Genomic DNA, 21,125 nt, shown 5'->3' with positions numbered 1-21,125 from the left:
GCTAAACAAAAATGAAAACAAACACAAAGGCCTTCAATTAACATCCTCACAATGTGTTCGGGGCTTGTCTCGCCTGTGCATAGAGATCAGTTCACACTCACTGCTTGGGTTGTGCATGTAGTGAAAATATCCTCCAGTATTAGGCCAGTATACATGAGGTGGCCCTGCTTGAGCTGGGGGTTGGCCCAGATGACCTCCAGAGGTTCAGGAGCCTCCCTTCCAACCTGAACCATTCTGCAATTCCCTGATTATGAGGCTTACATCTCCAGCCTGATTCACATTGCCCTTGTGCGCTGACTTCATGTTGCCCTCTGCTGAACTTGATGAAGTTCTCGTCAGCCCGTTTCTCCACCCTGATGATGTCCTGGGTGACATACCCCCGGGCTGTCAGCCACTGCTCCTGGTTTTGTGCCATCTACAGACTTGCTGAGTGTGTTCTCTGTCCCATCACACAGGTCACTGATGAAGACATTACACCGTGGCGGTTCCAGCATCCACCCCTAGGGTGCACCATGCTTGCTGTCCGCTTACCTGGTATGTACTTGATCAATTTGGGGTAGGAGATGGTGTCAGAAGCCTTGCTAAAATCAAGGGAGACAGCATCCACTGCTGTCCCCTCTACCGAGCCAGTCACCCCAGCACAGAAGGCTTTAAAAGATGCCTGGGATGGCTGGGATAAATGGATGTGGGAGATCATGGAGCGTCTCATTTCCTTCTGCTAGCTGGCCCATGCTTCAGATAACACAATTTATAATAATGATGTGTCTGATAGTAATATATGTGATACTTAATAGTGTGCCCAGTGCCTGAGGAGCAGATAAAGGCTCTGGGTGCTGACTTAACGAAGCCCCTAAAGACGTGAGCTTGGCTGGGTGAGAGGGACCTTTCCTGAGGCTCATCGCTTAAGGAGATGTCTGCAGATACTCCTTGTCATCTGCCGTGTTGAAGGCTAAATGTCTGCAAGTCCCAGCCTCTGTTTTGCAATACTCTTATTGCTAAAAATATTTTTTTAATGGAGAAAAGTGACCTGCTGCTTTGCCACGGTGTCCCTGGCAGCGTCCTTGGCTGCCCGGGCAGCACTGCAGCAACCCCCCAGCACATCTCCCCAGTGCAAAGTGCAGGGATTTGGCACAGCAGCGTCAAAGTTTTGCAAACAGCAGAGCTGGTCCTCATCCCGGAGCGGTGGACAACTTGCTCTGCCTTTTTCACAGCAGGGGCTTGTTCCCCAGGCTGCTTCCTGCTTTGTCCCTGTGTCTCCGTGGTGGCAGCCAGCCGGCCAGGTTGACACAAGAGCCCTTATTGAGCGGCAGGGACAATCCTGGCCCTGCAGGGTGCTGCGGCAGGCGGAGCAGCCGCTGCAGCAGGCAGTGAGAGGCAAAATGGCTCTGGCTGTGCTCTTGGCAGCGCTCCTGGGACTTGTTGTTATTGTCAAGTGGTTTTTGTTTCAGCCGAGAAACCCGAGCTGCCCTCCTTGCATCGGGAGCTGGATCCCGTGGGTTGGAGCCGCGTTCCAGTTTGGGAAAGCTCCCCTGGAGTTTATAGAGCAAGCCAGAAGCAAGGTAAGGGCTGCGGCGGCGTGCCTGCCTCTGGGTGTGTGCGCTTCCTGCAGGGGGGAAGGCGAGGAAAAACTTGTGCTTGAAGTTTCAACCTGGCAAAAGCGATCAGCCCTTTCCTGTCACGCGTTGTAAGGTCGGGAGCACTGAGCTGGTGAGGGCTGGGCTTTGTGTCAGGAAGCCTGCTCAGCCACGGTCCGAGCTCTGTGCTGGGATCGCCCTGCTCAGACTCGGCTCCGCTGCTGTTTTGCTTGTGCAGTCTGGCTACGTGTTAATCGTGGTTTCAGATAATTCAGGCAGCCCTGTGGCAGATGCTGGGACCAGGAGCCTAATTATTTTTGTACCTTAACTTAGGGGACATTTTTAAGCATCAGCTAGCATCGCACAGCACTCAGGAGAGGCACAGGCATTCCTGGCAGGCAACTTTGTCCTCCTAACAAATGTACCAAAGATGGTTGTGAAGATTTACCCACGGAGAATGTGTCTTTCTCTCTGTCTGTCTATACAGCAAGAGCCTAAACAATTCATTTCGATTAGATACCTAAATTCTGGACAGCTAATATTAACTGACATAAAATCCACGTTCCTGTTTTCATGCGGTGATGTTGTCACCTGCTCCTGATGCAATATTTTCAGCCCCAGGTGTTCAGTACTGAAGGACCACACGGCCCACTACTTGCAAACACTATCTAAAAATGAAACAGCTCTAAAATCCTGAAATTTGACAAAAGCATTAATGAACATTGGATGTTTAAAATCTGCTTTCTTTTTTTTAACTATTATATTTCATATTTATAAATACTTCTTTGCAGTTGTGGGTGTTAAAAACTCAGAGTGTTAAATGGAAACTGAGGTCCAAGTATAATCAGCTGACTGAGGTGTAAGAAGAGCATCACGAGCTGTGAACATTGTAATAAAGCACATTGGGTGCACTGTAGGGTTGTATTAATATGTTCTTCTTACATCTTTCATCTGTGCATAGCATGATCAGTAATTTTCATTCATCCAAGAGCAGAAATTTCAGACTGAAACCTCATTCAAGTCCATTCTCCTACATTTCAGGAACCATGTCATATAATACTTTAAAAAAATGATCAAGCCTCGCTTGAAAAACTGTCATAGTGCTTCTTTGGCTCTTCTGTTACGAGGCTATTAGAGCAGATCCTTGTTCCATTGAAAACATATCCTGGTGGCAGCCAGATTAAACTGTCATTTCCAGTGCAATCCCCTTTGGGGACAGATATTTTGTGATGACATAAGCTTCCTTTAGTTGCTTTTTTTTTATTTTCCCTAGGAAGCTGTTAACAAAGTCTCTCAGATTAAATTTTTAAAACAAACCAGACAGAAGCGTCCTGCTTGAAGGTTCATTTACATCTTGAATGAGCAAAACTTCTGCACATTAAAGAACACACTGAAATACAAACACACACTTGGCAGCTCTGGCTCCTCTTGAGTTTGGTGTTGATCTCCCTGTGTTCCCGTAGGCCACACTTGGTGCTGTGGCAGCTCCTGCTGTGCAACACCTGCAGGACTTCAGAACCCCAAAGGTCAGCATTTGTAAAGATAGAAACTAGACCAAGAAACAATTTTAATGAAGGGAAGCTTGAGAGAAGGCAGAAAGAGAAAAAGCAGAAAGAGATAAAGCAGAAAGAAAAGGCTTTTGTTTTTGTTTTCTTATAGTCTCCTGCTTCTTAGCGCCTTTCTTTCAACTGTTTCCTTAGTCCAGCACCTCAACATCCTCCCACATGGTGACCTGCCTCCCTCTCTGTACTGAGGCCAGGACAGACAAGCCTTTTCCTGCCTGCTCCTTTTTAAAGGACTAAGCACTGCTGCACAGTGCAGCCAAATAAAACAGGTGCTGCCTGCCAAAGGGGTTGTTACCAGGCATTGCAAGGGTTGCAAAATACATCTGCAATAGTTTCAAGCTCCATAATGCTGCCAGAAAAGGGTTAAGTGTCCTTAGCACGAGCAAGCTGAACACGAACAAGTCTGTTCAGAAACAGGCTCCAGGCAGTGTGAAAGCTCCCCAGCTGCGTAGGATTGGTACTGTCAAAGGAGACTTTCACACTTAGAAGCTTACTCTCATAGATTAGTCCTTCAGCCTGCCACAATGGCATTCATTTCTTTTTCTGTCCTGAAGGGTTAAATAGTCTCACTGCTGTCTTATTTTTTGCCTCTCCTTCACTGCTTCTTCCCTCAGGTGCTGGGGCAGCACACCAGATTTCCTTTGCTGCCAGTCCGCGCTTTGCTTGAAGATTGCTGCCTCCATTTTCCTCCTATAGAAGAGTATGTGGGCTGGGAGAATTGTCACTTTTTCCCCCATGTGTCACGAGTGGCTCTAACAAAAGCAAAATTCCCTGCTCTAATAAAATATTTCATCTCTGGTCTATTAAAAGATACCACCTCTTCCTCCTGAAGCCACCCGGCTTCAATTTCAAACGCTGTTTGGTGCGGTGTTCCCTGTTCTTTGGGAGTGCCTCGAAGACCCTAAATGCAAACGGGATTTTCATCTTGCTTTCTCTGCCTCTGTGTAGCAGCAGGTCTTCTCCTCAAGCCCTGTTTCGCCCAGAGCAAGTAGGTGGGAGCGCAGTGGTGGCAGGCAGTACCCCTGCTCCATCAGAACCCACCCGTAATGCAACAGTGGCAAATCCAGAGCTGCTGGGCAGCTTGCTCCAGCAGCTGATGCTCTTACATGAGAAAATGAGGATAATTACAGCAGGACAGATGACAAGTCTGTCTATTCAGGTATCTGGCTCGAGCAGTCGCTCTTGGTAGATGCACACCCAGATGAGCGTATACCGCCTTCTGCTTTTCCCTCCAAATTTCTGGCTGTCAAGAGTTTAGGGACTTGATAGGCTGGGATTTGCATCCAAGTGATCTAACTACACTAGCCTAACCCCTTTTGTTACCCTGTGCATTTTGGCTTCCATAGCATCCCATGGCCCTGAAGCTGTAATTTACCAAGGCACCTCATGAAGAAAGTATTTTGTCTAGCTTTAAACCAGCTACCTTCTAATCGGTGCCCACTTGATTTTGCAATGTGAGAAACTTGGAATCATTACTCTTTTCTTGAAGTTTCCATACTGCTGTTCATCCTCCTTTGCATCCCTTCACATTTTCTATCTCAATATATCCCGTCCAAGACGGAATGGGCGGAGACACCTGTTAAATTAAAGGTGTGGGCACGAGGTTTAGATGCTTGCTGCCCTTTCTCCACTCCTTTCCTAGGAAGATGAAAGCTCTCATTATCACTTGCATAATAGATCTTGGAGTCATGTCAGAATGTGATTCTTCTGGTACTTCCGTGATGTTTATCTTCACAGTTTGCTCTAAACTCCCAAATATCTCCAGACTATCATCAAACTTTTCATTCCTCCTTGTAAGCTGTTTAGTAAAATGTTTAAGGCCACTTGTCTTTATCTCTTTATAGAGAGCACTGGGCTCTCCTCCAGTACATCCACTACCTATTCTGATCTTCACTAATGCTTATAAAAATTGGAGCAGTGCTGGAATGATTCTGTGAAGCTTCCCAGCTCCTCCCTCAGGAGCATTTTAGTAAGGTGTCATGTTTGCCTGTCGTTCTGCTGGCACTGGGGGTGATTTAACAGATCAGGTAGGTAGTTCTGCAACTGCATATGTCAATCCTTCTAGAAAATTTAATATTTATTACTGATTGACCTGGCACTTGGTTAAGTAATTGCAAGCCTGTTAGATTTAATACATTATATTTAATACTTCCTTTGAAAATAGTCTCAGTCCATCACCCCCAGAGAAAGGTTCCAGGGTGAAACTTGTCTCAATCCAATGCAATTGCGAACTGATGTTTCTCCCTCCCATGGTTTCTTTACACCTTGAGCATTTATCAGACTCTGCACCACGCTGGGAGACTCCTTGCACCCAATACGTTCAGAGCAGTGTTTAGTCTTGGGGGGACATTGCCATTAGCAGCTCAATCCTCAAACTTTTTTCAGTCTGATGTATTTTAATTGTACGTTTAAGTTATCACATATTATAGTTATTTGTGTTTTCCTGCATGACACAGAATTCTGCTCTCTGAAAGACGTCACTTTTAATATCCTCCATCACTGTGCTGTTCAACTAAGCTGACTTGTTCTAAGCTGACTTGTACAGGAGGTCCTGTATGGAGCTTTCCAATTTTAATTGTGTTTACTACAGGTTTAATTTGAACTATTTAAAATAAATGGCAGTAGACTGGATGGGATTTAACACCAGGTTGTTTGTGTAGGTGTTTACAGGTGAGCTTGGTGTCTAGCTTTACCAAGGGGCAGTGGACACATACCTCACCCTGTCCAGTGGAGCCTAAGGACAGTCCAGCTCACTTCATCATAAGAGGTGTGCTGTAGCTGGTTAGCTGAATCAGGCTTTAGGCTCCCCCCACCATGTAGACAATATCTCCATCGACTGCGATGGGAGCTTGGGCATCTTCCTCACCTAAAATACAGAAATGTGTCCCAGTCTTTAATAGAGTGTGACCGTAATTAAATAATTAAGTTTGTTTGGAGGTAGTTACTAATTCAAATTTTTTTTTTATTTGAAAATTCATTTAAATACATTTTACTGTACATTTTAAAGCTATAAAAATATCAAATTCAGAAAGAGACAAACACAGTGCAAACTCCTTGACTTTTACCAAGCCTGATGCTGTTATCCATGAAAACAAAAAAAACACTTAGCAAACTAGCTGTTATTAAAACAATATTTTATTTATTATCACCCAGAGAGTTTAAACATTCTTTCTTTCTTTAATAATTTACAGTTGAAGGACACAATCAAAATTCAAATGATGTCAGGAAGAATATTTTTCTTGGCTTCAAAGAGCTTTTGATGGAGCAGGCTTTCGAATACAGACCCAAACAACAAAAGACATGGTTGAAGTCAATGACATTAGCCATGTGGGCAAAGTGGATTCAAAGCTTTTCAGCACTCCAAACAGATAAACTGAAAACTTTTTAACACTCTTGTCAGCATTATAACCTGCAAGAGAAAATCGAGTTCCTTGATGTGGCTAGAGACTATGAAAGCCCCAAAACACTCAATTTGTGCAATAACTTTGCCAAAAGACTGCTGTGCAGACAAACATCAGTGCTGGGCTTTTGATTTCCATCCAAGGCTTTTGCCTCTGAGCAGAAATCACCTTCACTGAGGAAAAGACAGAAAAGATGCTTCATTTCCTAATTTTGATTTGTATGCCTGAATCTGACAGCCCGTAGATTGTGCAGACTTGTTTGCTAGTTTGAAGTATCTACAAGTATCGGTGATCTTTTTCATAATGGAAGAATTCAGAAGTAAATGTGTATTGCTGAAAGTTCTGAGAGGACTCTAAGATACTAGATTAAGGGAAGAAGTTTAAGAGAGAATAAAAGACCGTTTTATGCTGTCAAAAACCTTCCCTGAATATAAAGCTTAACAAACTCCAACTAATCTAAGAGTTTGTTAACCATTTTGATTAATCCTTAAGCACCTGTACAAGAAAGATACCACTGGTATTAGCAGACCCTTTAAACTAGGAAATGAAAAAAAAGTTAAAAGATGCAGGAGTGGGGAGTTTTTGTTAGGAAATCATGAACTGAAATAGATAGGATTATGGAGTTTGTGATGTGGGTACTTTGCTGTGGCAGCCAAGGGATGCTGTAGATATCTATCACTTGGTTCTTTAAATCCAGGTAGGCCATACTGTTTGAACTGTAGAATAACTCAAACGTGCCATACTGCTCTCAGGGAAGGAATCTCTTCTGCTCCTCAAGAGGTCAGGCAGGCACCTGTAATGTCACCAATCAGTGAGTCTGCAGATTTTGTTCTGATGCATCTTCATCTTCATGTGCTGTTGAGCCAAGGCGTGCAGAGAGCTGAAAGGAGCAGCTCCTCTCCCCTGACTTCCCCACAGGCCTGTCCCCTGCTGGGGCTCCCTTAAAACACGTTAGCAATAAAGTAAAAGTAACACGAAGTCTCTCTCTGTTCCAGCACGGGCCTGTATTCACAGTATTCGCTCTGGGAAAACGATTTACTTTTGTGACTGAGGAAGAGGGAGCTGAAGCCTTTTTTAGTTCTAAAGACTTAAATTTTGAACAGGCAGTGCAACAAGCTGTTGAGAATGCAGGTAAGCGAGCTCTTGCTCTTTTTTTTTTAATGGGAATCAAATCTAATTGCCCAGGAATGTTAAAGGCCCAGTCCAAAGCCCATCAAGTTTTGATCATGTCTTAAATGTCTGTCTTAACCCATGACCATGCTCCAGAATTCAGGGGAAATGGAATTCCTTCATGTAGCTCCAGCACTGCAAGTCTTCGAAGTGTTTTGGGTTCATTCACAAGGATTCAGAGGTTTCTGAACCAGGGACAATTCTTGTCTTATCATCAAGCAGCACCTTTCAGAGATCAGGTCCTATCCTGCAGCCAGACACCCCACCCATGTGTAACAGGTTTGGAGCAATAGTGTGTTGTTCTCTCACTTAATTTGCAAATCAGTTTATCGCAATGTTTAGTTGTTACCCTGTAGTACAACAGTCATCTGAAAGGGCTGTGGTGTATATCCCATTGTCAGTGGCATATTCCTTCAGCATGTGTCCTCATATCTGTGGAATTGCACTGACAGGAATTACTTTAACTAATTTGGTAATTCGGGGTGTGAAATGAAAGAAAAATGGGCAGAGAGACTAAATCACAGAATCCCTGAGGCTGGAAGTTACCTCTGGAGTTGGTCTAGACCAAGCCTTTGCTCGGGGCATGGTCACCTACAGCAGGTTGCTCAGGGCCCTGTCCAGCAGGGTTTGGAGCATTCCCACAACCTCTCTGGGCAGCCTGTTCCTGTGTCTGACCACCCTCACAATAAAAAAACTTTATGTTTCAGTGGAAGTTCTTGGATTTCCACGTGTGCTTGTTGCCTTTTGTCCAGCCAGTGGGCACTGCAGAGAAGAGCCTGGTTCTATCTTCTTTGCTGCCCCCACCATATATTCATATGATGAGGTCCCTCTGAGCCTGCTCCTCTCGAGGCTGAGCAGTCCCAGCTCTCAGCCTCTATTTGTATGACTGAGAGGTTGTGCTCTAGTGTAAAGACCCAAACTTTTTCTCACTGGGTTCATTTAATTTCCATTTCAGCTGGTTTTGTCCATGTACAGAGTGTGTGTGCATCTCTGCACATCCCCACTGAAGCTGGGGGGAGCTCTGTTGATTGCTGGTTCTGGGACTGAAGCCAGAGGCAGGAAGATACTAGACTGGTAGAAGCCAGGGGTCTCACCTAAATATTTACAGGGTGAGAACAAATGTTTCTGGGAGTTTCACTCCAGAAAAATGAGGGTTAATGCACATAGAGTCACAAATTGCATGAAAAAATTTTCATTCTTTTCTTTTGGTGAATACTTCCCAAACTTCTCTATTTCTTTTCGTATTTAGTTTCTGTTCCTGCAGAAGCCTTTTATCAGAATCACGGTACCCTGTACAGCATGATGAAGGGAAAAATGGGTCCTTCTAATCTGCACATGTTCACGGGCACTTTGTGTAGGGAACTGCATGAGCACATGGGACACCTGGGCACCAAGGGCGCAGGAGACCTGAATGACCTGGTAAGGTAAGGGAATTTACAGCTCTAATGCGTAGGCATCCTGTGTGGGAGCAGAGATGTTAAAATAAAGCAGGTGGAGCACAGGCTCGCAGGTCGTAGGAAATCTGTGTCAGGATGCTCATCGCTCCCAGCTAGGGGAAACATTTGAATTACTTACTTTGAAGAAATAGCAGAGCATCTTCCAACAAGTCTCGTTTCCCAAAAGATGGGATGAAAGCTTTACGTGTTCATGAAGAGCAGACAAAATGTTTCATCTTCAGCAGGTTAAAAACTTTCCATGTAAGCCAAGCCCTGCCCTGTTAAACAAGAGCTTTGGTGTTGACTTTGTGGTGCTGGAACTTCATCCTTCCTGTAAAAAAATTCCTTAATTGACAGTTTTGTGGGACAAAAACACAGCTTTTAACTCCTCCTCCTTCCTGAGCACCTTGAGGAACACCTGCACCTTGCCTGTGCATCAGGACTACCAGTTGAACATTGCCTCTGGCTTGGAGCTGTCTCTAAGACTTGTACTGCAGCTAAAACACTGAGCACCTGTCAGCTCACTTAATGCAGTTTTGATTAATGGGGGAAGAAGGTGGGGAAAAGGGTCTTTGAAACCTCCCATCTCTCCATCCCAATGGTCTCAATAATGGGGTGCAAACCTCCACATCCCGTGATGTTCCCCCTCTGAGATCAAAGTCAGATCTGTTTCTTGTGAAAAACTCAAATGGGTAGCGTGCTACACCACTGCTTGTTCTGCTAGCATTGGCTCACCTTTTCTTGTTATTCTGTGTTTCTGTGATTATTCGCCCGCCTGAATCCATCTGTGGGCTTTTCCCTGGGCTCAAGTATCTGAGGGCAGGGACAGACCTGTTCTGTGCCACAGCAGCACCTGCACAGCCCATGGGCCACAACAGTTGCAACCATAGAGCCAGCAGGTGGCTCCAGCTTCCCTGTGATCTCTAGAAAAGCAAGAAAGCAAAAGCTCTTGCCTGAAATACACTTGCAGAAGTAGCTGGAAGCCAGCAAAGACTGCATAAGGCTTTTGTGGAGCTGGAGTACAGATGAAGGGGCCTGGGAAAGGAGCTCGGGGTTTGCAGGATAACAAAGGAGCAAATTGGGAAGGGGTGAGACAAAAAGAAAACAGGAAAGTGTCATTCTGTCCAGCAAAACCACAGCCAAAGGAAGGATTTCCCTGGATGTCTGGTTGCAGAAAGGGTTGTGCAATGCCCAGGAGGTCCACACAGCTAACCTGAAATCAGAGGGGTGGTTACTAGGGAGAACAGGACTTCAGCTGCCAGAGCCTTTCTGCCACTGTTCAAGTACCAGGTGTTGAAGTTTGGCCACGTTCAGGGGACTTCCCTGAGGTCTGTGCATCAACCAGCCCCTGCTTAAAATCTGTGACAGCTGTGAGACCTGACCTAGGGCTGCTCCAAGAGCTCTCCCATCTCCTGTAAGTCACAGGGATCTCGTCCTTGCAGGCACGTCATGTATCCAGCAGTGGTGAACACTCTGTTTGGGAAAGGCATCTGCCCGACAAGTCAGAGCGAACTCAAGGAGTTCGAAGAACATTTTCAGAAGTACGATGAGGACTTCGAATACGCTTCTCAGATGCCAGAGTGCTTCCTGAGGTAAGGGAACGGGGCTGATAACTGTGGTGTGCCCATTGTGGGCATTTTTCTTGCTGGGATATCAACCATGAGGGACGTTCTCCTGGAGGGTGATGCGCTGTCTTTAGCAGTGATGCATCCTTGGCTCATGCAGGCCTTCAGCTGGATGCCTCAGAAAAGTCCTGGCCTGGTCCAATCTATTTCTCCTGGCACAAATTGGAGGCAGCCTTGCTCAGGGGGGCAGGGTCCAGGTGGACCTGGCAGGGAGCAGCACAGAACTGGGCAGAGGGGAAAGAGCTGAGCCTAAATGTAACTCCCAAGCTGAGGGCATCTCCAGTGAGGCAGCTCTCTGCTCTCTCACACCTTTGTTATTTTGCTGGCACTCTGCCCGCAGGTTACACAGCGGCACTGTGGCGGAGCTCACCTTGGGTAGAGGCAGACAAAACCCAAGGAAAGAGCTTGCAGAGCCCGTCAGTGCTCCTGGGGCCATGTCAGCATCTTGAGCACCTCGCAGTCACCTTCAGAGAGAACTGAGGATACTCTAAAAAGAGACCTTTGTTTTCTCAGAGAGGATTGTTCTTGAAAACATAGACCTAAGCGGTCTGTCCAAAGTCAGAATGAAACCTCTAGTGGAGTAACTGTGAAAATCCAGGGGTTTCAAGTAACAGGTCCTGGCTATGAAGGTCTCAGACGTGCTGTTCCTCACATCAGTCAACACCACTGCCAGGCAGACTGACCATTCATCAACTGGCTGCTGCCTAGGGGCTCTTGGAAAGAAACCAAGGAGTCCTTCTCATGGAAAAGGAAACGTTGGTTTGTGCTGCCTCGGTTAAGTGCTTCTTGTTTGTTGCTTTTCTGTACAGGAACTGGTCTAAATCCAAAAAATGGCTTCTAAAATTATTTGAGAAAGTAGTGTCGGATGCTGAAAGGACCAACCCTTCAGAGACCACGTCCAAGGTAAACATCCGAGGCTATGAAAAAGATGACTTTGCTGCAGATTCTGACTGAAGGAATGAAGGGCAGGATTTATTTCTGTACTGGGAGAAATGTACCAGACATGTCAGCCTTTATAGATATACCTCAACTGTCCAGTATTGCTGTTTCCTACATAGGTCAGAGCCATAATTCTTGAGCCCCACTCCTCAATTTAGTTTGCTTCCGAGGCTTTACATCTTCAGGGAATTTTACACCAAGGGATCAGCGCAATGACCCGTAGCTAGCCTCTGGTATCGCAGTTACAGCGAGCAGTTGAAAGAGGTGAGGGAAAGTCTCTTTGGTTGTTTCTCTGAGGGCACTGGGCTGTGAAATTTCAAAACCTCACATGTACTATTTTAAACCTTGGTGTAGACTGATTAGATCCTCCAGCAGCCAGATTAGTGGGGAAAAAAAACAGATAACTGGATTGGAAGCCAAGTACCCTAAATATTGATTGTGTCAAAGCCGTGATAAGTTGTCCCCCTGGTTATTCTCCTTAGCTATGGGAGGAATTCTGTCAATACGGCTGACAAGTGCGAGGGCGGACTGGCCTGGGAGTCTTGATCAACTGAATGGTTACAGAACAGATCATTAAACAAACCAAATTTTATTTAGACTTTAAAAGCTTCACATACTGTATTTTCTTATTTAAAATAAAACAGAGTGGTGGAAAGAAACTGGGGGCTGGAAAGGGAATGGTGGGAGGTAAGAAGGTGCAAGAAATAGGAAGCCCATAGCGTTGTAGAGAATTTGGAAAAAGAGTGATCATTTTTTTATTCAAGATCAGCCTTTTCCCTCTGAAAACCAGACAAGAAACTTTGTCTTAAATGAATGGTTGGGTTACATTTAAGGAAATACTATAAACAAAAACTGGAGCTAGAGTATTACACAGTCTCTATAATCTCAAAGCTATTAAAGTCCCTGGTTAGATTGCTAACAAAGCACCTGGAACTCTTTTATAACTCAGGGCTTTGCTGATAGATCAGACCATCTCTTCATAGCAGTCACCTCTTTGGCAGGAACAGAGAGAACATCTTCGTTTCCTTTCATTCAGTCTGTTCTAACCAGTGTGTAGGCTCTTCAAAAGACAGGAGCAGGAATTAAAGAAAAAAAAAATCTTTTTTCTTTCTTGCACATGCAAGCAAAAATGGAGAGTGAGGAAGTAAGATCCCCTGCAAACTGTAAGAAAATGGAGGGCAGGGCAAGTATTCAGCAGGGATTCACATGGTGCCTTGACTTCTTTTGGCCCTCTTCCTATGAGTCTCACTTTCATCTTTTTGCTTTCTGACTGCAAACAACCCATAACTAACCTTACTTCTCAGTGATAAAATAGTCTTATGTCATATCCTTGAATTCTGTTAAGCCCTGCCCTAAACTAGATTTTAATATGTTTTTGGAAATACTATTTATTTTGTAACAGACTCTACTGCAGCATCTCCTGGATAATTTACAAGGAAAACATCTGGCTCCCAATTATGGTCTCCTAATGCTCTGGGCTTCCCAAGCAAATGCTGTGCCTGTAAGTACATCAGCTAGAAAAACACCTTGCCTGTTCAAAAGCCTGCATTTGGGAAGCAAAGAGTTTGAACCAGAGGTCACACACACTGCATGTATTCCAAGAAGGGATTATCACACCCACATACATCTCTACAAACATACTCAGGTTGCAATGTCACAGAAGCAATGACAAGAAAAGCTCTTCCCGTACTTTTCCTAAATTATAATCTCCCTTATCATAACATTTGGGGAGCATGTATCTCATAGCTATTAAGGTCACAGTCTTCAGCTGTGAGAAGCATCTAACTCCATTTTGAAACACGGTGGCTGTATTATCTGTTTTAAATATTCTATGTAAAGAGTATCAGAAGCGTGATATAGGGGAACTTCACCTGTGGATATATCCCTGAGTGAGTTTGGGTCTTTTGCTTTGGGGGATGTGCTGTACAACTTCCAGCGTTGCTTCAGGGCAAGAAAAACAATAGTTTGATTTTACTGCCACTTACATGTAAGTTTTCTCCGCGTTAGATATTGATTTGATGGATTAATGACACAGATAGATCTATACTAACAAGCCCAATGTATCTAACGCAGCTTAAGCTGACCAAAGACATTTATAGGAATTTCTCAGATCAAAAATCCATAGCAGCAAACACATCCTTTATTTACCGTGACTACTAAGCCCTTTGCAGCACAGTTATGCCCTTTACAGATGTGACTTAGGAAAAAAATGATAGTGAGTTATTTTTATATGTACTTCTATTGGATATATCTATGGGTTTTGTAGGTTGGGTAATGCTGCAGTTTACCCCAAAGGAACCTCATCCATTTCAGTGAGGTTTCTGTAGATCCGCACGTTGGTACAAGTGCGAGGCGTAGCCTGCTGTCTGTTATCAGGATAACTGACATTCCTTCCATAACACTATCATTACTTACTTCTGTAATATTCAGCTCTAAATAGACATGCAGATATTTCGCTGTTTCTCAGAATAGTCACAAGCCACTGCTCCGGTGACGGGCATGATGAAAAGAAGCCTTTCACCTTCCAAGGGGATTTTTTAGAAGCAAGTTAAACCTTGTTAAACCCTCTCTGAAACAATTTAATTCTCCCTCCATGCAGTGAAGGCAGTGTCCAAGCTCTGTACATGAAAACTAAGCTACCAGATTTGTGTTGCAGAAGGAGAGCTGTGTCCACGTGGGGCTATTTGGGAAATAGCAGAGTTCTCAGCCCTCACCAGCACAGATGGCCCGTGACCAGGTCTACGTGCGGGCTGGGTCTCCCGCTGGCTCAGCAAGGGAGAGGCTCCTGGCAGTGCTACAAGGCCTTCTGGTTTCATCCTCCTTAAGAGGATTTACTCCTTTCCTAAATTTCTTGATTTTCAACTTCAGTGCACGATCAGTTAGCAAATTATTTCTAAAGGGGATATACTACTGCTTGTTTTGCTGATAATTAAAACTTTTCCTGTTTTTTTTTTTTCTTTATTATTATAATTATTACTATTATTTTCACTGTGACAATGCCCTGCAAACTACTGAACCTCATTTCTGTTAATCTTAGTAGGAATTTACTATTTTATTTTTTTTTCTGTTCATGCAGCTAAATCTAATCACACACAATGGTTTAATAAATTCATTGTAACACCTAGTTACTTGAAATTAATGAAAGGATTCTGTGTTTCAAAGCTCAAAGCCAGAGCTGTATAATGCTCACTGAAGATAAGTACACAGCAGATGACCAGACCTAATCTCCCAGGATCTGAGCCTGTAGATGTACCCTGTGTGCCCCAGCCACAACAGGCACATCCAGACATTGCAAATGTTGTCACCTGCCTCTGATTTGCTGCAAAGATACTGTAATTCTGTTCTGTATTCCTGAGTTAAAGTACTTTCACCTCTGTTTAGATTGCATTTTGGACCCTTGTTTTCATCCTGTCTTATCCTTCCATTTACAAGAAAACCATGGAAGACCTGACTTCTGTTTTTGGCAAAGCAGGTAATAAATCAGATTACATTTTTCTGGAACCTCAAAATGATTTATTCCAGGTTGGCCCAGCACATGGCAGGCTTGGTCAGTGACTGGGAATAGTGAATGTTGCTGCTCAGGGTACAACCAAAGACATGGGGTCCAGCTCTGTGTGTTCAGCAAATGCTCTTGACTTATTTTTAAGCAAAAACAGCTTTGGTGTTAGTAAGAGAAGGTAGAAAAAGAACCATGTACTTGTGTCTTCCTTCTACACCAATCCCTTAGGCCTAGTTTTGTATTAACCAGTTTCATGCTTTTATTGTGCAGCTCTGGTAGGGTCAGATGAGGTCTTTGATTCAGTTGCTTTTCGTTGTGTGATACTCACCAGCTATTCTGTGGAAAAACAGGCCAGGAACTCTTCTCTTTTCTCTTATCTGAGGCCAGTTTGTCCAGCATGATTCACTGCCACATGACTAATCTCTTTCCTTCAAAAAATAGTCACCTGCTGAGTGCAGTCATTCACACATCCACTCCCCTGAACCATGCTTAGAGTTTCTTGGAAGACTCCTAGTTGACATGGGTCAAAACCAAATTGGGTAATGTGGATAATTAAACAATAAGGACAATCATGAACTAGCCTGTCTCCTGGCTCTAATTTATTTTCTAGTGTTAACAGGCCAAGAGTTCAGCCATGGCTCCTTGTCTTGGTGCTACAATCCCTGAGATTTCCATTCAGTGTCCTACCAAACTACTAAAAAAGACTGGGGATGCTTAACTTTCAATGTGACCTTTGTTTGGCCTTTTCTGACCAGTGCCATAAGTACAGCCACCACAGATGCATTAAATTATTTTCAGAAGCTTTTGTTACCAATCTTGGGCTGTTTCTGTTTACTTAGAATCATAGAATCATAGAATATCCTGAGTTGGAAGGGACCCTTAAGGATCATCAAGTCCAACTCTTGACACCGCACAGGTCTACCCAAGTTCAGACCATGTGACTAAGTGCACAGTCCAATCTCTTCTTAAATTCAGTCAGGCTCGGTGCAGTGACCACTTCCCTGGGGAGCCTGTTCCAGTGTGCAACCACTCTTAGAAATGTAAAGAAATTACATTTACTTAGAAATGTAAAGAAATTTTTTGGTGAAAACAAGGTCCTAAAGTCTTGAAGTCAAAAGCAATTCATATCAGCATGTATCAAAACAAGCATGAAATACAGTTTTTACACAGAGTCTTCTTTTTCATGCCACAACAGGTAAAGATAAAATAGAAGTCTCTGAAGAGGACCTAAAGAACCTCCCTTTTATTAAATGGTGCACTTTGGAAGCCATACGGCTGAGGTCTCCGGGTGCAATCACCAAGAAAGTTGTAAACCCAATAAGAATTCAGGTGAGAGTTGGGGTTTTTGTTGTTGTTTCTTTGTTTCTTCAGAGGGTGCTTTGTGATTCTTCTAGAAAGATCCCTCTTAAAAGATCTAGATAAAATTAAGATAGTAGAGATATTCCACTGTCTCACATGATATTCTCTTCATCTTAACAAATTTATTCATCATCATTAATTTAAACATTATTAATTTAAGTGCAGTTTTGCTTTTCTTGCTCACAGTCTTACCTTCAGCTATGAATTAAATTTAAACTGAATTTAATTAAACCAAGAGATACAGTCAGAAGGTATACAAAACAGGAACCATATACAGCAAATACAGTAGAAGGAACCATAATTCAGTAACTGATAAAGCTCCTCTTCTGTTTGTTCCCTTCACTGCCATTCAGAAGGAAAGTGCCAGCAATCAAGCGTCTAACAAATAAATGCTTGAGGGAAAAACACTCTCTTAAGGAATCGGCACTCTTGCCCATTTAAGAAATGAAGTCCCACAGAGATCTACTGTCATACAACTCTTTCTATGAATTTCTTTGCATTTTGAAGGAGATGCTGAACAAAAGGTTTAGAAAAAAAATAAGTTCACGTGGTACACTCATACCAAGAAGCAGGAAAGATAGAAATAATGTTTCTATTATTTCCACACTTGAAAAACTAAATTAGAACAAAAATAGCCTTTCCAAATTCTCCGCTGTTTAGGCCTCCCTTAAGGAAAAAATGGCAGCAGCAAGAAGCTTCAGATGTGTCATATACCCACCGTGGCTCTACCACCTGCACCAGGAATTGCTGCTGATGGAAGAGATGTACTGAGGAGAGATTGCTTTGTGAGCTGAACCCGTGATTTTCTCTTTTCTTCAGGTTTTTTTCTCCTTTTCAGAATTTCACCGTCCCTGCAGGTGATATGTTGATGTTGTCTCCGTATTGGCTGCACAGGAATCCAAAATACTTTCCTGACCCAGAAATGTTCAAACCTGTAAGTTGTCACTTCTGATGTGGGTGTTTTGTCGTCTTTTCTCCTCTTCACCTATTTCACAATAAAAGCACAGGGACAAATTGGCTTCAAGTTGGGTATTTCCCAGCCGCTGGAGGGTGGCCTCATGTGCAGAGAATGTGTGCGCAGACAGGAGGAGCCTCTAGGGGTAAGCAAGACTTTAAAGTTCAGTTACCTGTTCCAGATATCACTTGGTGATATCATTTGTATCACTTTGGGCTCTATTCAAAGCCCACCGTAGAAGGACACCACTGACTTCAGTGTGGAAACAAGGTCCACGTCCTCTGCTCTCCCTGGCATTTGTTTGTGTAGCTCATCTCCATGTACTTACCCAGGTTCACTGGTCCTTCCAGTCAGATGATTTCTGGTACATATTAGCTCAGCTAATTTAGTAGCTCATCTAGAGTTTCTTGCTTATTATTCCACTCCAGGTGGCCGTGTGGGCAGGCCTGTAGCTGCTCTTTTTAGCACCATCCTCTACAGAGCAGTTTGTCTTTTTTTAGAAATACATCAAGGAGTAATTCAAACAAAATTCCCCTTCTAGCAAACTCTTCACCGATTTGAAATCCCTCATAACTGTTCCTGCCTCTTTGAAACCCCAAGCAGAAGCCCTGATGCAGTGACTTATTTCTCTAGTAACTTCCTAAAAAAACAAGTTGTTTAAAACTTGTACTTCTTCCACAAGGAATAGGGCAGTTACCCTTGGATATTGTCATTCCAAATTGTATTGCCTTGTTTCATCACCTCAGTTTTTTTCTTGCTTTTATTATATTTTCATGCTAACAGATTCCCTCTTCAGAAAGCTCTAAACAGCCCAAGCTGAAAAAAATCCAAGATAAACAAACAGAAGATTGCAGCTTCTTTAAGGGCTCCATCAGAAGCGTTAGCCACAAAAAACTTAGCGAAGTTACTCGAAGGCCTTGGTAGAGTTGTGCTGAGTTTCTGGAGGCTATCACCCAAGATTCAAAAAATGTGCTTCTGTCAGTGTCAGTCCACCCAAATTTTAACCCAATATTGCCTTGCTGCTCTTCTTATTTGTTTTTTTTCTCAAAACCCTCTGGAACAAGGAGCCCTCTGGGCACAGATAGGCTCTTTTTGTTAGTTTTGAACCATTTTCTCACATACTGGCTTGCACCTGAGAATGAAGCTGTGTAATCCTCACGTTTTTCTCATACACCTTGAATTTTCCTGTGCATAGCACCTGAGATACGGCTTGCCTGAAAGATACACGAGTCCTTTGTGTGCTGTGATACAGCTTGGTGGCTGAGGAAGGGCACTGGCTGAAGAGCTGCTTTGAATGTGTGTGTATTTAAAAGGAGGTCACATTTTTATAGGCATGTCAATAGCTCAAGAAGTGGGATTTAAAACAATGGGAATGTATAGGAAGAATGATTTTTTGGGTGGATTTAGAAAACTTCTCCAGCACTTGGAGGCAGCTGTGTATATTTCAGATGGGACCATCACTTGTTTCCCCGAGTTATTGCTGACTTTTGAATACAGACTCTAACGCTAACAGGTTGAACTCAAAAAATGGCATTACTGCAACTTTGTATTGAGGATTAGCTGTTCAAGGTCATTTTTAGCCTGGAGAAATAAAGTTAAGCTTTATTTATATAAGGCTGATTTGGAAAAAAAAAGTTTCTTCCCACAGGATCGTTGGAAAGAGGCAAATTTAGAGAAGAATGCTTTCTTGGACAGCTTTGTGGCATTTGGAGGAGGGAAGCATCAGTGTCCAGGAAGGTCAGTGAAACAGCTGGGGTTTATTTATTCCCAAACCCTGCAGAGAACAACCCTCTTGAACTGGGCTCCCCTTACACTTGGCGATACAGTGTTTTCATTGTTTTGCTTTGTCAATGTTCTAATGTTCAGTATTATCTGGACCTTATTTAAACTAATTTGAAAGTGGCTTCGTTCCTGGAAAAAGCAGGTTAAGCCACGATGCAAAAGCAGAACCTGAGACTAGTGTACCAAGGGATATTCCCCAGGGAGAAAAGCCTAACTCTGCTGCTGCTGGAGGCACCTTTTCATCAAGGGAGTTGTTCCATGTACAAATATGCCACTTCACAGACACAGCAGGCTTTTAAGTCACCATAAACCACTTCCAAACTAACTTTACATTTCTCTGGTCTGAGACTTTTCCATCCTCCATGCCATTGCCATTTTTGCTAATCTTCAAATGTCTTCAATGGCTCCTCTCTGTTTAAGTCTCTCGTCTTTCCATCAAGGCCCACGCAATTGTACGATGGCTTAAATTGCAGATCCTGTCTCCTCCATTCCCCCAGCAATGCCAGCCTCAGTGCTTCCTGCATTCCTTCTGCTGTTTTCTCTGTGGTCCCTCTTCCTGGAACAAATCCCAGGGAGCCAGCTGCTCCTTGTTTCTGTGTTAAAACATCGCTTTGCTCAGTTCTCTGCCTACAGAACCGGGTCTGCTCTAGGCAGCAAATAACCAAGATTCCTTAAAACAGGTCGTTTTAATCCAAGAGTCCCAACATGCAGTAAAGGAAGCCAGAGGGTGTTGGAAGGAAACAGAACCTTGAATCTGTACCCTATAGCAGGCTGGACATGAGTGTCGGATAAATTTTGTGAAGACTTTGTATGCATAAGTAAAATGAATAAATCTGCATCCACTCTTTTGGCTTAACAAAGTAAAGTCCTCACTCACTGCTGTACCTCCATGGCTTATCCAATATTCCTGAGCTAAATATGAGCTGAGTGTAGCCTCATTCCCAGCAAGGGCAACAGCAAAAGTCACAAGAGGCATCCACAAGTAGAGGACAAGCTGCAAAATAACGTTTCTGAAAGCTGCTTTTTTATATACACTGACCTATTTCTTTGTTCTGGCTGTTCTCTGGACTCCGATAACATCTCTAAAATAATTTTGTGGTTCAAAAGAAAATGATAACATTTCTACTTGGACAATGGATGGAGAGTCTTTCACTTGCTGATAGACAAAAAGTCCTTTCAAAGCCTTTGGCAGGCCACATGGTATCACACACCTCCACACTCTCTGGTGGTAATTCTGAATAATAATGTGGTAGTCCTGGAAGAAAGGAAATTAAATGAAGGGATGTATCCAGATCCCAGGTTGCAGATGTCCATGGTATAGCTGAATGAAACAATGTTATTTGAGGTTTCAGATGAGTTTTCATTTAATTCAGTACTGGTATTTATAAATGAAATGTATTAAACATTTCATTTTCTCCACATATTGCAAAATCTTATCATGAAATCAAAAGCTAATGTAATTGAACTGAAAGTTGGAAAATAACTTGTTAAATAATCTAGTAAACTACATGGGAAAAACTCCCACAAAGCCATTTCTGTACCAAAGGGAAAAGTGAAGCTGCTAGTCTAACATGACTTTTGTCTAACCAGGAGACTGGTTGCTGGTGCTTATCTTGCATGGATCCATCCATTGTCTCTGATCTTACACTGATGTTATAAACCCTTCAGCACAAGGGCTGTGATTTCATTCTCAGCCTCCATTTACTGCAGGATCTCAGTGCCCAGCTGGGCTCCTGGGTTGCTGCAGAACACAAGTGCACAGCAGTGCACTGGGGACAAGACTTGAGAAAGTGCATCTTGGTTGGCCCCCTTGTCACTAA

At 43.4% G+C, this 21,125-nt stretch overlaps 1 protein-coding gene and 1 long non-coding RNA gene across 3 annotated transcripts in view; one reads left to right on the top strand and one right to left on the bottom strand.

Moving 5' to 3' along the window:
• The first annotated feature begins 1,126 nt into the window (after window positions 1-1,126).
• Window positions 1,127-21,125, top strand: part of CYP39A1 (cytochrome P450 family 39 subfamily A member 1) — a 26,144-nt gene continuing 6,145 nt past the window's right edge. The window contains exons 1-10 of one of the 2 annotated variants that reach the window (XM_068678814.1): window positions 1,128-1,559; window positions 7,536-7,671; window positions 8,960-9,134; window positions 10,589-10,738; window positions 11,581-11,674; window positions 13,113-13,211; window positions 15,092-15,182; window positions 16,405-16,538; window positions 17,407-17,502; window positions 19,172-19,260. In XM_068678814.1, coding sequence (XP_068534915.1) covers window positions 1,380-1,559; window positions 7,536-7,671; window positions 8,960-9,134; window positions 10,589-10,738; window positions 11,581-11,674; window positions 13,113-13,211; window positions 15,092-15,182; window positions 16,405-16,538; window positions 17,407-17,502; window positions 19,172-19,260 — 1,244 coding nt within the window. In that variant the 5' untranslated portion in view covers window positions 1,128-1,379. Of the gene's footprint in view, window positions 1,560-7,535; window positions 7,672-8,959; window positions 9,135-10,588; window positions 10,739-11,580; window positions 11,675-13,112; window positions 13,212-15,091; window positions 15,183-16,404; window positions 16,539-17,406; window positions 17,503-19,171; window positions 19,261-21,125 lie in introns of both variants that reach the window. The other variant, XM_068678815.1, reaches the window with a different exon arrangement.
• LOC137854864 (uncharacterized) overlaps window positions 17,419-21,125 on the bottom strand; it is a 17,866-nt gene continuing 14,159 nt past the window's right edge. Inside the window, exon 5 of the long non-coding RNA XR_011095423.1 lies at window positions 17,419-17,553. This is a non-coding gene — a long non-coding RNA (uncharacterized lncRNA). The remainder of the gene's footprint in view (window positions 17,554-21,125) is intronic.

Source organism: Anas acuta, chromosome 3, assembly GCF_963932015.1.
Source record: "Anas acuta chromosome 3, bAnaAcu1.1, whole genome shotgun sequence".
Lineage (NCBI taxonomy): Eukaryota > Metazoa > Chordata > Aves > Anseriformes > Anatidae > Anas > Anas acuta.
The sequence above is the reverse complement of the archived record's forward strand: the minus strand, read 5'-3'. Positions and strand labels throughout refer to the sequence as shown.